The sequence below is a fragment of the Heterodontus francisci genome, chromosome 4 (assembly GCF_036365525.1).
Source record: "Heterodontus francisci isolate sHetFra1 chromosome 4, sHetFra1.hap1, whole genome shotgun sequence".
NCBI classification, from domain to species: domain Eukaryota; kingdom Metazoa; phylum Chordata; class Chondrichthyes; order Heterodontiformes; family Heterodontidae; genus Heterodontus; species Heterodontus francisci.
The window spans coordinates 51,158,711-51,171,120 of record NC_090374.1 but is presented as its reverse complement, the minus strand read 5'-3'; the positions used below and the strand labels follow the sequence as shown (position 1 = coordinate 51,171,120).

General features: G+C 43.2%; 1 protein-coding gene across 2 annotated transcripts in view; it reads left to right on the top strand.

Annotated features, from left to right (window-relative positions):
* polk (polymerase (DNA directed) kappa) overlaps window positions 1–12,410 on the top strand; it is a 102,380-nt gene that overhangs the window by 65,767 nt on the left and 24,203 nt on the right. For both annotated transcript variants that reach the window (XM_068029502.1, XM_068029501.1), the window contains 2 exons: window positions 2,885–3,035; window positions 4,935–5,201. In XM_068029502.1, the coding sequence (XP_067885603.1) occupies window positions 2,885–3,035; window positions 4,935–5,201 (418 nt within the window). The remainder of the gene's footprint in view (window positions 1–2,884; window positions 3,036–4,934; window positions 5,202–12,410) is intronic.

The window sequence follows — 12,410 nt, the reverse complement described above, 5'->3', positions numbered from 1 at the left end:
CTTCCTAACAGTACTGTTGGAGTACCTACACCCCAGGGACTACAGCAGTTTAAGAAGGCAGCTCACTACCACCTTCTCCAGGGCAATTAGGATTGGGTAATAAATGCTGGCCTAGCCAGCGCCGCCCACATCCCATGAACAAATAATTTAAAGAAAATGTGCGTAAATCATTGAAGATGGCAGGACATGTTGAAAGAGTGGTTAATAAAGCATACAGTATTCTGGGCTTTATTAATAGAGGTATAGAGTACAAGAGCCAGGAAGTTATATTGAACATGTATAAGACGCTAGTTCAGCCTCAGCTGAAGTATTGTGTCCAGTTCTGGACACCGCACTTTAGGAATGATGTGAAGGCATTGGAGAGAGTGCAGAAAAGATTCATGCGAATGGTTCCAGGGATGAGGAATTTCAGTTATGAAGATAGATTGGAGAAGTTAGGACTATTTTCTTTGGAGAAAAGAAGGCTGAGAGGAGATTTGATAGAGATATTCAAAATCATGAGGGTCTGGACAGAGTAGGTAAGAAGAAACGGTTTCCACTCATGAAATGATTGAGAATGAGAGGGCATAGATTTAAAGTAATTGTTAAAAGAAGCAAAAGCGACATGAGGAAAAACTTTTTCACACAGCAAGTGGTTAAGGTCTGAAATGCACTGCCTGAGAGTGTGGTGTAATTGAATAGGGAATTTAGACTGTTATCTGAAAAGGAAGAATGTTCAGGGCTCCGGGCAAAGGCGGACAATGGCACTAAGTGAATTGCTCATTTGGAGTGCCGGTGCAGACATGATGAGCTGAATGGCCTCCTTCTGCGCTGTGACAATTAGATTTAACTTTGCACATGGTGACAACATTGTGGCGAACATACAGGGGTGAATTTTACCAGGCCCTTGGAGGTGGGGCAGGGGCAGTGGTGGTCAAAATTAGAGAAAAATGTGTCAGGCCTGCTTGCTGACGTGTTCCCGCCGCCGGCTGCTTTTCCCAGGGGCAGACAGAGTCCAATGTTGGCAAGCTGCTCGGCAGTGGCGAGAAGCCAATTGAGATGGATAATAGAACAATTAACTGCAATCATCCACCAACATGGCAATTTTCCCAGAGTCGCACGGGCCCCATGCTGTGTCAGTATCTCAGCAATTCAGAGACTATGGCTGCACAGTGGGCGGTTGGAGTGACGTGTGGGTTGAAGTTTTTCTTAACTATAATGGCAAAAAATGGCAAGACTGATGTGTTGCACTAGCAGAGGCTTGCCATTGCATGAAGAGCTTCTGAAGGCTGATGTCCCCGATAGTACTGGGGGCGATGCAGTGGCAGCCGCTCCAATATGACTGATCGTACCTCCATTGTGTCCCTCTCACTCCTGTTGCATTCGCCTCAACAGCACTCTCATTGCTGACACAGCCTGCCCTTGAATCACACTGAATCGACCTCCCACCACCTCAGGCCACCTACTGTCCCCAATTGGACAGCAATCCCAGAGGCAGGTTCTTAATTGGCCACCTTCCAGAAGATTGAACCGGAAGGTGCGCTGCTGCTGCGAATAGGGTTGTGACTTGAAAATTCTGTCTACTGTGTCAACTTGAACTATTAGTGGAAGCCCGAAATAACAAGATGTTACAAGAGGAAACTTAGTTATTAAATTGAAAGTGTCTGCTACCAACAGGGCATAGATTCTTAATTTTCTTGTAAATATATGTAAGGGAATTCTTTTGTAGTGAAAATATTCCCCAGGCTGTTGTCTTTTAATTGATAGCTAACTGCTGTTTGTCAAATGGAATGTGAAGTATAAAATTTCTGTTTCAAACATATGAACAAGGAACAGGAGTAGGCCACTCAGCCCCTCAAGCCTGCTCCGCTATTCAATAAGATCATGGCTGATCTGATTATAACCTCAACTCCACATTCCTGCCAACCCCCAATAAATATTCAAGAATCTATCTATCTCTGCCTTAAAAATATTCAGACTCTGCTTCCACCATCTTTTGAGGAAGAGAGTTCCAAAATTCTCACGACCCTCTGAGAGAAATCATTTCTTCTCATCTCTGTCTTAAATGGGTGACCCCTTATTTTTAAACAGTGATCCCTCGTTCTAGATTCTTCTACAAGAGGAAATATCCTTTCCACATCCACCCTGTCAGGACCCCTCAGGATCTCATATGTTGCAATCAAGTCGCCTCTTACTCTTCTAAACTCCAACGGATACAAGTCTAGCCTGTCCAACCTCTCCTCTTAAGACAACACGCCCAATCCAGGTAAACCTTCTCTGAACTGCTTCCAGCACATTTACTTAATTCCTTAAATAAGGAGACCAATACTATACACAGTATTCCCAATGTGGTCTCACCAATGCCCTGTATAACTGAAGCATAACCTCCCTACTTTTGTATTCAATTCCCCTCGCAATAAATGATAACCTTCTATTAGTTTACCTAATTACTTGCTGTACCTGCATACTGATCTTTTGCGATTCATGCAGTAGGACATCCAGCTCTCTCTGCATTTCAGAGCTCTGCAGTCTTTCACCATATAGATAATATGCTTTATTATTTTTCCTGCCAAAATGGACAATTTCACATTTTTTCACATAATTCTCCATTTGCCAGATCTTTGCCCACTCATTTAACCACTCAGTTCTGAAGAAGGGTCACTGACCTGAAACGTTAACTCTGTTTCTCTCTCCACAGATACTGCCAGACCTGCTGAGTATTTCCAGCATTTCTTGTTTTTATTTCAGATTTCCAGCATCTGCAGTATTTTACTTTCACTTAACCACTCTGTTGCACTCTGACGGAAGAATGTGACATATTATGTGCTGTAACTGTGATGCGGTTTAATTGCTAATCAGTGTCTTTATAAGCTTTAAAATATTTTCAAAATCTTTTTTGTTAAAGGTACAAGGGATACTCGTAGACTATGACCCCAATTTCCTACCAATGAGTCTTGATGAAGCATACCTGGATATAACAGAGCATTTACAAGAAAGGCAGAACTGGCCTGAACACAAAAGGACGTACTATTGTCATAGAGAAGGTGATACAAAAGGTAATTATTTTACTACCTCATTTAAAGGTCATATAATTGAGGTATCACAGACCATGACTAGAGGTGGTTAGTGGTTTCTGGAGCAGCACCTGGAGTGGCCATAAAGGTCAATTCTAGAGTGACAGACTATTCCACAGGCGCTGTAGATAAAATTGGTTGTCGGGGCTGTTACACAGTTGACTCTCTCCTTACGCTTCTGTCTATTTTCCTGCCAACTGCTAAATCTCTTCGACTCGCCTCTCTTTCACCCCGCCTTATTAGCTGTCGGCCAGCTCTGGCGATCACTGGCAACTGACTCCCACGACTTGTGGTCAATGTCGCAGCACTTCATGTCACGTTTGCAGATGTCTTTAAAACGGAGACATGGAAAGCCGGTGGGTCTGATACCAGCGACGAGCTCGCTGTACGATGCGTCCTTGGGGATCTTCCATGCGGCTCACATGGCCAAGCCATCTCAAGCGCCGTTGGCTCAGTAGGACGTATATGCTGGGGATGTTGGCCGCCTCAAGGACTTCTGCATTGGAGATACGGTCCTGCCACCTGATGCCAAGGATTCTCCGGAGACAGCGAAGTTGGAATGCGTTGAGACGTCGCTCTTGGCTGACATATGTTGTCCAGGCCTCGCTGCCGTAGAGCAAGGTACTGAGGACACAGGCTTGAAACGCTCGTACTTTTGTGTTCTGTGTCAGTGCGCCATTTTCCCACACCTTCTTAGCCAATCTGGACATAACAGCAGACGCCTTTCCCATGCGCTTGTTGATTTCTGCATCGAGAGACAGGTTACTGGTGATAGTTGAGCCTAGGTAGGTGAACTCTTGAACCACTTCCAGAGCTTGGTCGCCGATATTGATGGATGGAGCATTTCTGATGTCCTGTCCCATGATGTTTGTTTTCTTGAGGCTGATGGTTAGGCCAAATAGGTTCAGCCTTTTCAGCATCTCTAAATTATCCTTACTATACTGGAATCTTTGATTAATGCTGCCACACCTCTTTTTACCTACTTTTTGTCTCCTGGTTATTTTGTAAGCAGGCATGTTCAGTACCCAATTCAACCTTTTTTTTATATCCTACCTCTGCAAAATGATTTGTGCCTCTAGCTCACCTGTTTTATTCCAATGAATTCATTCTGTGAAATGCTTAGAGACATCTGAATCTGATCAGGAGTTATATAAATACAAGTATGTATGTATATATGAGTATATAAACTGCAAATGCAGGTAATATATAAAATAGAAATGGTGGAAATACACAGCAGGTCCAACAGAGGCAAAAAAAAATCGGTTAACATTTCAAGTTCTGATCAAGGATCAGCAACTGAAATATTAACTTAAATTTTCTTTTTATAGATGCTGGCAGACATGCTGTTTATTTTCAGCATTTTCTGTTTTAAATAATCAATAACAGTAGAAAAAGCACTACTTCTTGCTTTTTCCTTGAAAATGGTGATCTGAACAGAAGATTGAGTTTAGCTATTGTTTAAGGAAAGAATAAAATATTATTTTATTCAATTCTATTCAACTACATTTTTTATATCTATTTTGGGCAAGATCTATTATTTCTTTCATGTAATATAGTTTAATACTTATGATTGTATTAAATAAAAATAACTTAAAGCTGCATTGCAACTCTTTTGGAAAACCATTTTACTGCAGCTAAATTAAATCCAGTTGTAAAGTATTGACTGTTAGATACTTGGACTGATTTACTAAATGATGGATATAAAGATTTGATATAGAGTAAAAGAAGAAACCATCAGATTAAGTGATTACAGAAATTCAAAGAAAGCAATGCACTTGTATTTGTAATGCAGACTTTGAGTGTAAGGACCCTGCAGTTTTAAGCGACCTTCAGAAATTGATATATATTTAGAGTGACAATTTTGTTGAAATATTGTTGCAGTAAAAGAGAACATGGCTGATTTACAGCCATCCACTGAAGATTTGGAAGGCAATTCACCAATACTTTTTGAAGACAGCCCTCCTGTGTTGTCACAGCAGGGGTCAATCCATTGTGAAATACAACAGACTGATCCTTATCTGCAAAGCAATGAGAAAGAATCACATGAGCAGCAGAAGGAACGGATTGTGTTTGGTGTTACAGCAGAGGAGGCTGTTAGAGAAATGCGTTTCAGAGTTGAACAGAAGACAAAATTAACTGCAAGTTCAGGTAATATGTTGTGTTTATTGTTTCTTTCAGTTAACCGTTATCTCCCATCTCCAGTTTGGACATGCAAGTAACTTAATAAAAATTGCCACAAATTATAGAAAATGTTGGAAATGCACAGCATGTCAGTCAGCATCTGAATATCTGTAAAGATAAAAGATGTTACAGGTGCAACTGTTTGTCAGAACTGAACACAAAAAGAGCAGGATTGCAAAAAAATTCATGTTGGGGATAAAAATAACAAAGTTCTTTTTGTTCACTTCTAATAAGAGAGGAAATACTGTTTGAAAAGAAAAAAGAAAGACTTGCATTTATATAGTGCATTTCATGACCTCAGGGCATCCCAAAACTTTACAACCAATTATGTTATTTTGAAGTGTAGTCACTGTTGTAATGTAGGAGATGTGGCAGCCAATTTGCACACAGCAAGCTCCCACAGACAGCAATGTTGACCTGTAAACAGAGATGTCAAGAAACACCTGAGCACACTGGATGCAGCAAAGGCTATGGGCCCTGACAACATCCTGGCTGTAGTGCTGAAGACATGTGCTCTGGAACTAGCCGCACCATTAGACAAGCTGTTCCAGTACAGCTACAACACTAGCATCTACCTGACAGGTAGGTCCTGTCCACAAAAAGCAAGACATATCCAATTACGACCTCAGCCGTTTACTCTCAAACATCAGCCAATTGATGGAAGGTGTTGTCAACAGTGCTGTCGAGCGGCATGTATTCACCAATAACCTGATCCTTGATACTTAGTTTGGGTTCTGACAGGATCAAACAGCTCCAGACCTCATTACAGCCTTGAGCCAAACATGGACAAAAGAGCTGAATTACAAAGGTGAGGTGAGTGTGACTGCCTTTAACCTTAAGGCAGCATTTGACCGAGTATAGTATCAAGGAACCCTAATGAACTTGAAGTTAATGGGAATCAGGGTGGGTGCTGTCCACTGGTTGAAGTCATATCCAACACAAAGGAATATAGTTGTGGTTGTTGGAGCTCCAGGACATCACTGCAGGAATTCCTCAGGGCAGTGTCCTAGGCCCAAACATCTTCAGCTGCTTCATCAATGACCTTCCCTCCAGGATAAAGTTAGAAGTGGGGATACTTGCTGGTGATGGTGTTGAGTTCCATTCTCAACTCCTCAGATAATGAAGCAATCCGTGTCCGTGTGTAGCAAAACCTGGACAAGATCCAGGCTTGGGCTGATAAGTGGCAAGTAACATATGCGCCACACAAGTGCCAGGCAGTAATCATTTCCAACAAGTGAGCGTCTAACCATCTCACCTTGGCATTCAACAGCATTACCATCGCCAAATCTCCCACCATCAAATCCTAGGCATCACCAATGAGCAGAAATTTAACTGGACCAGCCGCGTAAGTATTTTGGCTATGGGAGTCGGTCAGAGGCTGGGTATTCTGCGGCGAGTGATTCACCTCCTGACTCCCCCAAAGCCTTTTCACCATATACGAGGTACAAGTCAAGAGTATGATGGAATACTTCCTACTTGCCTGGATGGGTGCAGCTCCAGCAATACTCGAGAAACTCAAAACCAGCCTGGAATAAAGCAACCTGCTTTATTGACACTCCATTCACTCCCTCCAGCACTGCTGCACTGTGGCGAGAGTGTGTACCATCCAGAAGATGCACTGCAGCAACTCACCAAGCAGTAACTTCCATACCCATGACTTCTGTCACCTAAAAGGACAAGGGCAGCAGGAGCACAGGAACACCAGCACCTGCAAGTTCCCCTTCAAGCCAGACAGCATCCTGACTTGAAAATATATTGCTGTGTCTTCATAGTCGCTGGTTCAAAATTCTGGAACTCCCTACGTAACAACACGGTTAGTGTACCTACATCAGATAGACTGTAGTAGTTCAAGAAGTCAGCTCACCAATACCTTCTCGAGGAGAATTAGGAATGGACAATAAATGCTGGCCTTGCTAATGACGCTGACATCCCTTGAATGAATTTTTTAAAATCGCAAATAATTTAAATGTGAGATATTAAAATAACATGCAAATTGCTAAGATGATAATGATTTGGAAAAGGTCAAAACAGACAAAAAGATTTTAAGAAAAGGAGAAATTGAAAAAAAAGTATTTAGAGATGAGGGAGGTCTGAAAAGAGAATGTAAAATGCTGGAAGCACATAATTCTTAAAAAAAAAATTGAAAAACACAGGCCAATGCTCTCGACACTGCCCCCCTCCCTCCCATAATGGTAGAGCTGTGTTCTAATGAAGGGGCTTGCACCCAAAATGTTAATGTTCCCTCCCCCCAGATACGAAGAACCACTCATATACCCAATACCCAATAAATAGAGTAAGAGGGGTTATAGCTAAAGTTTGAAACTTTTAAAGTCAATGTTTAGGCGTCAGAACATCCAGGAGAAAGATGATATTCTTATGAACATAAGAACAATGATGGACAGATAATGATCTTCTGGGCAATCCAGCTTGTCCCACATAAACAATACATACAGTGTCTGCCTCACCCAAACCATATGATCTTCTGAGTGGAGCAAAAAGACATTGAAAACCCAGGCCAATTTGGGAATAAAATCTAGAAAATTCCACTCTGGCCCATTTAGGTGATCGAAACAAATCTAGAAAATCATTCTAGCCCTGATAATTCTATGTCGTATTTACCTTTTGTACGAGATGATCTCTGCCTCAGTTGGACACAAGTCCTTCTCTCGCTTGAAGGAATTCAGCAAAATGCCATCTGCTGCACAAGCTGGCAGCCTGTTCCAGAGGACTACTATTCTTTGGGAAAAGATATAACCTAGATCTGACCTTATATAATTTTAAATTGTGATCTTTGGTCCTTCCTAATCTATTTAATTGGACCAAACTGTTAAATAGAACACAATCTGACAAGTTGTTTGAAAGTTTTCATGGCGCGAATGGTAATGTTCCAAGTTATTTCTGCAGGCGATGAGCAGAGTAAGCTACCCAAAACACTGAGGCCTGCCAGTTCTTCTTAGAACTCCTTTTTTCCAAGGAAACAACTGCTCTTTTCAGAGGAAATTCACATGGTGTAAAACCGTAAAATTGTCTTATTCAACGTTAGAACACAATCTATTCCCTTCATCTTATAAAACTTGATGAGGTCACACCCAAGTCTACACTTCTCTGAAGAATAGAGTCTAAATCTTTTAGCCTATCTTGATATTTGTTTTTGATGCTTTATACTGGGAATTAGTCTAATGGCCCTTCTCTGCTGCCTTTCCAAAGCCTCATTGTCATCCACTATGAGAGGCGACCAAAATTGGACACAATTTTCTGAGTGAGGGCTGACCAAGGTCTTATACAAGGACAAAATATTATGCCTTATCTTTTAATTAATTGTGCTGTGAATGCACTCCAACATCCTATTTGCTCTAGCTATTGCTTATTTGGAACAGTGTAGTATGCCAAAGATGGAGATGTCAGAGTGAGAATGGGAGGGGCTTTTATCCAATCTGCATTTGGCCATCCCATTGAAGAGAAGTCTACCATATCAGCAGCAAATAATATTGTTTAGTTTAAAACTGGATCCAAAGTTCTGCATTTTTTAAGCCAAGCAAACAATCATGATTGAAGTTTGACGGGTAATCTTGTTATTCTTGGGCACATTTTGCAGGTTTAAAAGCAGAGGATGAGCCTCACCCTGAGTAATCCTGTCGTGATGTTCACAGGATTAAGAATGTTTGCTCATGCTTATTCAAAATACCTAAAACTATGGGACTCTCTCTGCAGAATACATCAGCTTAGACCTAGGGCAAATCTGATTCTTCCATTTTTAGTAACTGACACATCAACAACTTGTATTTATGTAACATCTAATCTCAAGGCATTTGACAGGAGTGTTATCAAACAAAACTTGGCACCAAGGTACATAAGATAAGGCTTACTAATGTCCTTTAGGGAAGGAAATCTGCTGTCCTTACCTACTTTGGCCTACCTGTGACTCCAGACCCACAGCAATGTGGTTGACTTTTAAATGCCCTCTGAAATGGCCTAGCAAGCCACTCAGTTGCATCAAACCACTACAAAGTCTAAGAAAAGCAATGAAACTGAACAGACCACCTGGCATCGACCAAGGCACTGGAAATGACAACAGCAAGCCTAACCCTGTCAACCTGCAAAGTCCTCCTTACGAATATCTGGGGGCTTGTGCCAAATATGGGAGAGCTGTCCCACAGACTAGTCAAGTAACAGCCTATCATAGGCATACTCACGGAATCATACCTGACAGACAATGTCCCAGACACCACCATCACCATCTCTGGCTATTTCCTCTTTCACCGGCAGGACAGACCCACCAGAGGTGGCGGCACAGTGATATATAGTCGGGAAGGAGTTGTCCTGGGAGGGCATGCCAGGGGCAGCACCACGCATAACTAAAAATAAGATGTCAGTCTGGTGAAGCTACAACACAGGACTACTTGCATGCCAAACAGAAGAAGCAGCATGCAATAGACAGGGCTAAGCGATCTTACAACAAATGGATCAGATCTAGGCTCTGCAGTCCTGCCACATCCAGTCGTGAATGGTGGTGGACAATTAAACAAGCTTCCCCATCCTCGATGATGGGGGAGCCCAGCACATCACTGCAAAAGACAAGTCTGAAACATTTGCATCCATCTTCAGTCAGAAGTGCTGAGTGGATGATCCATCTTGGCCTCCTCCTGAGATCCCCAGCATCACAGATGCCAGTCTTCAGCCAGTCCGATTCACTCCACGTGATATCAAAAAACAGTTGAAGGCACTGGATACTGCAAAGACTATGGGTCCTGACAACATTGTGGATTTGTGCTCCAGAACTAGCCGCGTCCCTAGCCAAGCTATTCCAGTACAGCTACAACACTGGCATCTACCCAGCAATGTGGAAAATTGCCCAGGTATGTCCCTGTACACAAAAAGCAGGATAAATCCAACCCGGCCAATTACCGCCCTATCAGTCTACTCTTGACCATCAGCAAAGTGACGGCAGGGATTGTCGACAGCGCTATCAAGTGGCACTTGCTCAGCAATAACCTGCTTACTGACGCTTAGTTTGGGTTCCACCAGGACCACTTAGCTTTTGACTTCATAACAGCCTTGGTCCAAACATGGACAAAAGAGCTGAATTCCACAAGTGAGGTGAGAGTGACTGTTCTTGACATCAAGGCAGCATTTGACTGAGTATGGCATCAAGGAGCCTAAGCAAAACTGGAGTGAATGGGAATTGGGGGGAAACTCTCTGCTGGTTGGAGTCATATCTAGCACTAAGGAAGATGGTTGTGGTTGTTGGAGGTCAATCATCTCAATCCTGGGACATCACTGCAGGAGTTGCTCAGGGTAGTGTCTTAGGCCTAACCACCTTCAGCTGCTTCACCTTTCCTCGATCATAAGATCAGAAGTAGGGATGGTCCCTGATGATCGTACTATGTTCAGTACCATTCATGACTCCTCAGATACTGAAGCAGCCCGTGTCCAGATGCTGCAAGACCTGGACAGTAGCCAGGCTTTGGCTGATAAGTGGCAAGTAGCATTCACGCCACACAAGTGCCAGGCCATGACCATCTCAAACAAGAGAGAATCTAACCATCTCCCCATTGCTGAATCCCCCACTATCAACATCCTGGGGGTTACCATTCACCAGAAACTGAACTGGACCAGCCACATAAATACTGTGACTACAAGAGCAAGTCAGAGGCTAGGAATTCTGCAGCGAGTACTCACCTCCTATCTCCCCAATGCCTGTCCACCATCTACAAGGCACAAGTCAGGAGTCCACCACCATCTTCAACATTCACTCCCTTCACCACCGACACAGAGTGGCAGCAGTATGTACCATCTATAAGTTGCACTGCAGCAATTCACCAAGGCTCCTTCGACAGCACTTTCCAAACCCGTGACCTCTACTGCCTAGAAGGACAAGAGCTGCCGTGCATGGGAGGGAATTCCAGAGCTTAGGGCCTTGGCAACTAAAGGCACGCTCAGCAATCATGAAACAGTTAAAATCAGGGATGCTTAAGAGGCAGGAGCACAAATATCGGAGACGGTTGTAAGTCTGGAGGAGATTACAGAAATGGGGAGGGGTGAGGCCATGGGAGTATTTGAAAACATGGATGAGAATCTTAAAATTGAGGGGTTGCTTAACCGGGAGCCAGTGTAGGTCAGTGAGCTCAGGGGTAATAAGTGAACGTGACTTTGTGCGCGTTTGAACATGGGCAGCAGAGTTTTGGATGAGCTCAGGTTTACGGAGGGTAGAATGTGAGAGGCCAGCAAGGTGTATGTTGGAATAGTCAAGCCTCGACGTAGCAAAGGCATTGATGAGGGTTTCAGCAGCAGATGAGCTGAGGCAGTGATGGGGTTGGGCAATGTTACGGAGGTGGAAATAGATGGCCTTATTGATGGTGTGGATATGTGATCAGGAGCTCATCTCAGGATCAGATGTGACACTGAGATTATGAACAGTCTAGTTCAGCCTCAAACAGTTGCCAGGGAAAGGGATGGAGTTAGTAGCTAGGAAATGGAGTTGGTAGCGGGAACCAAAAATAATGGTTTCGGTCTTCCCAATGTTTAATTGTAGGAAATTTCTGCTCATCCAGTACTAGATGACAGACAAGCAGTCTGACAATTTGGAGACAGTGGAGGGGGCAAGATAAATGGGAATTAATCATGGGTGGCGCAGTGGTTAGCACTGCAGCCTCACAGCTCCAGCGACCCGGGTTCAGTTCTGGGTACTGCCTGTGCGGAGTTTGCAAGTTCTCCCTGTGACCGCGTGGGTTTCCACTGGGTGCTCCGGTTTCCTCCCACAGCCAAAGACTTGCAGGTTGATAGGTAAATTGGCCATTGTAAATTGCCCCTAGTGTAGGTAGGTGGTAGGAGAATGGTGGGGAGGCGGTAGGGAATATGGGATTAATGTAGGATTAGTATAAATGGGTGGTTGTTGGTCAGCACAGACTCGGTGGGCCGAAGGGCCTGTTTCAGTGCTGTATCTCTCTCTCTCTATGACTAATGATATATTTTGTTTACAATTGCTTCAAAAATGGAGCAAAATTCATAATTCAGTATTTAAACTTCAAATTAAATTCAATTGTGTGGAGGCGGTGGCGTTGTGGTAATGTCACTGGCCTAGTAATTCATAGCCCAGGCTAATGCTCTGGGGACATGGGTTCCAATCCCACCACGGCAGATGGTGAAATTTGAAAAATAGATGTGGAATTTTAAAAA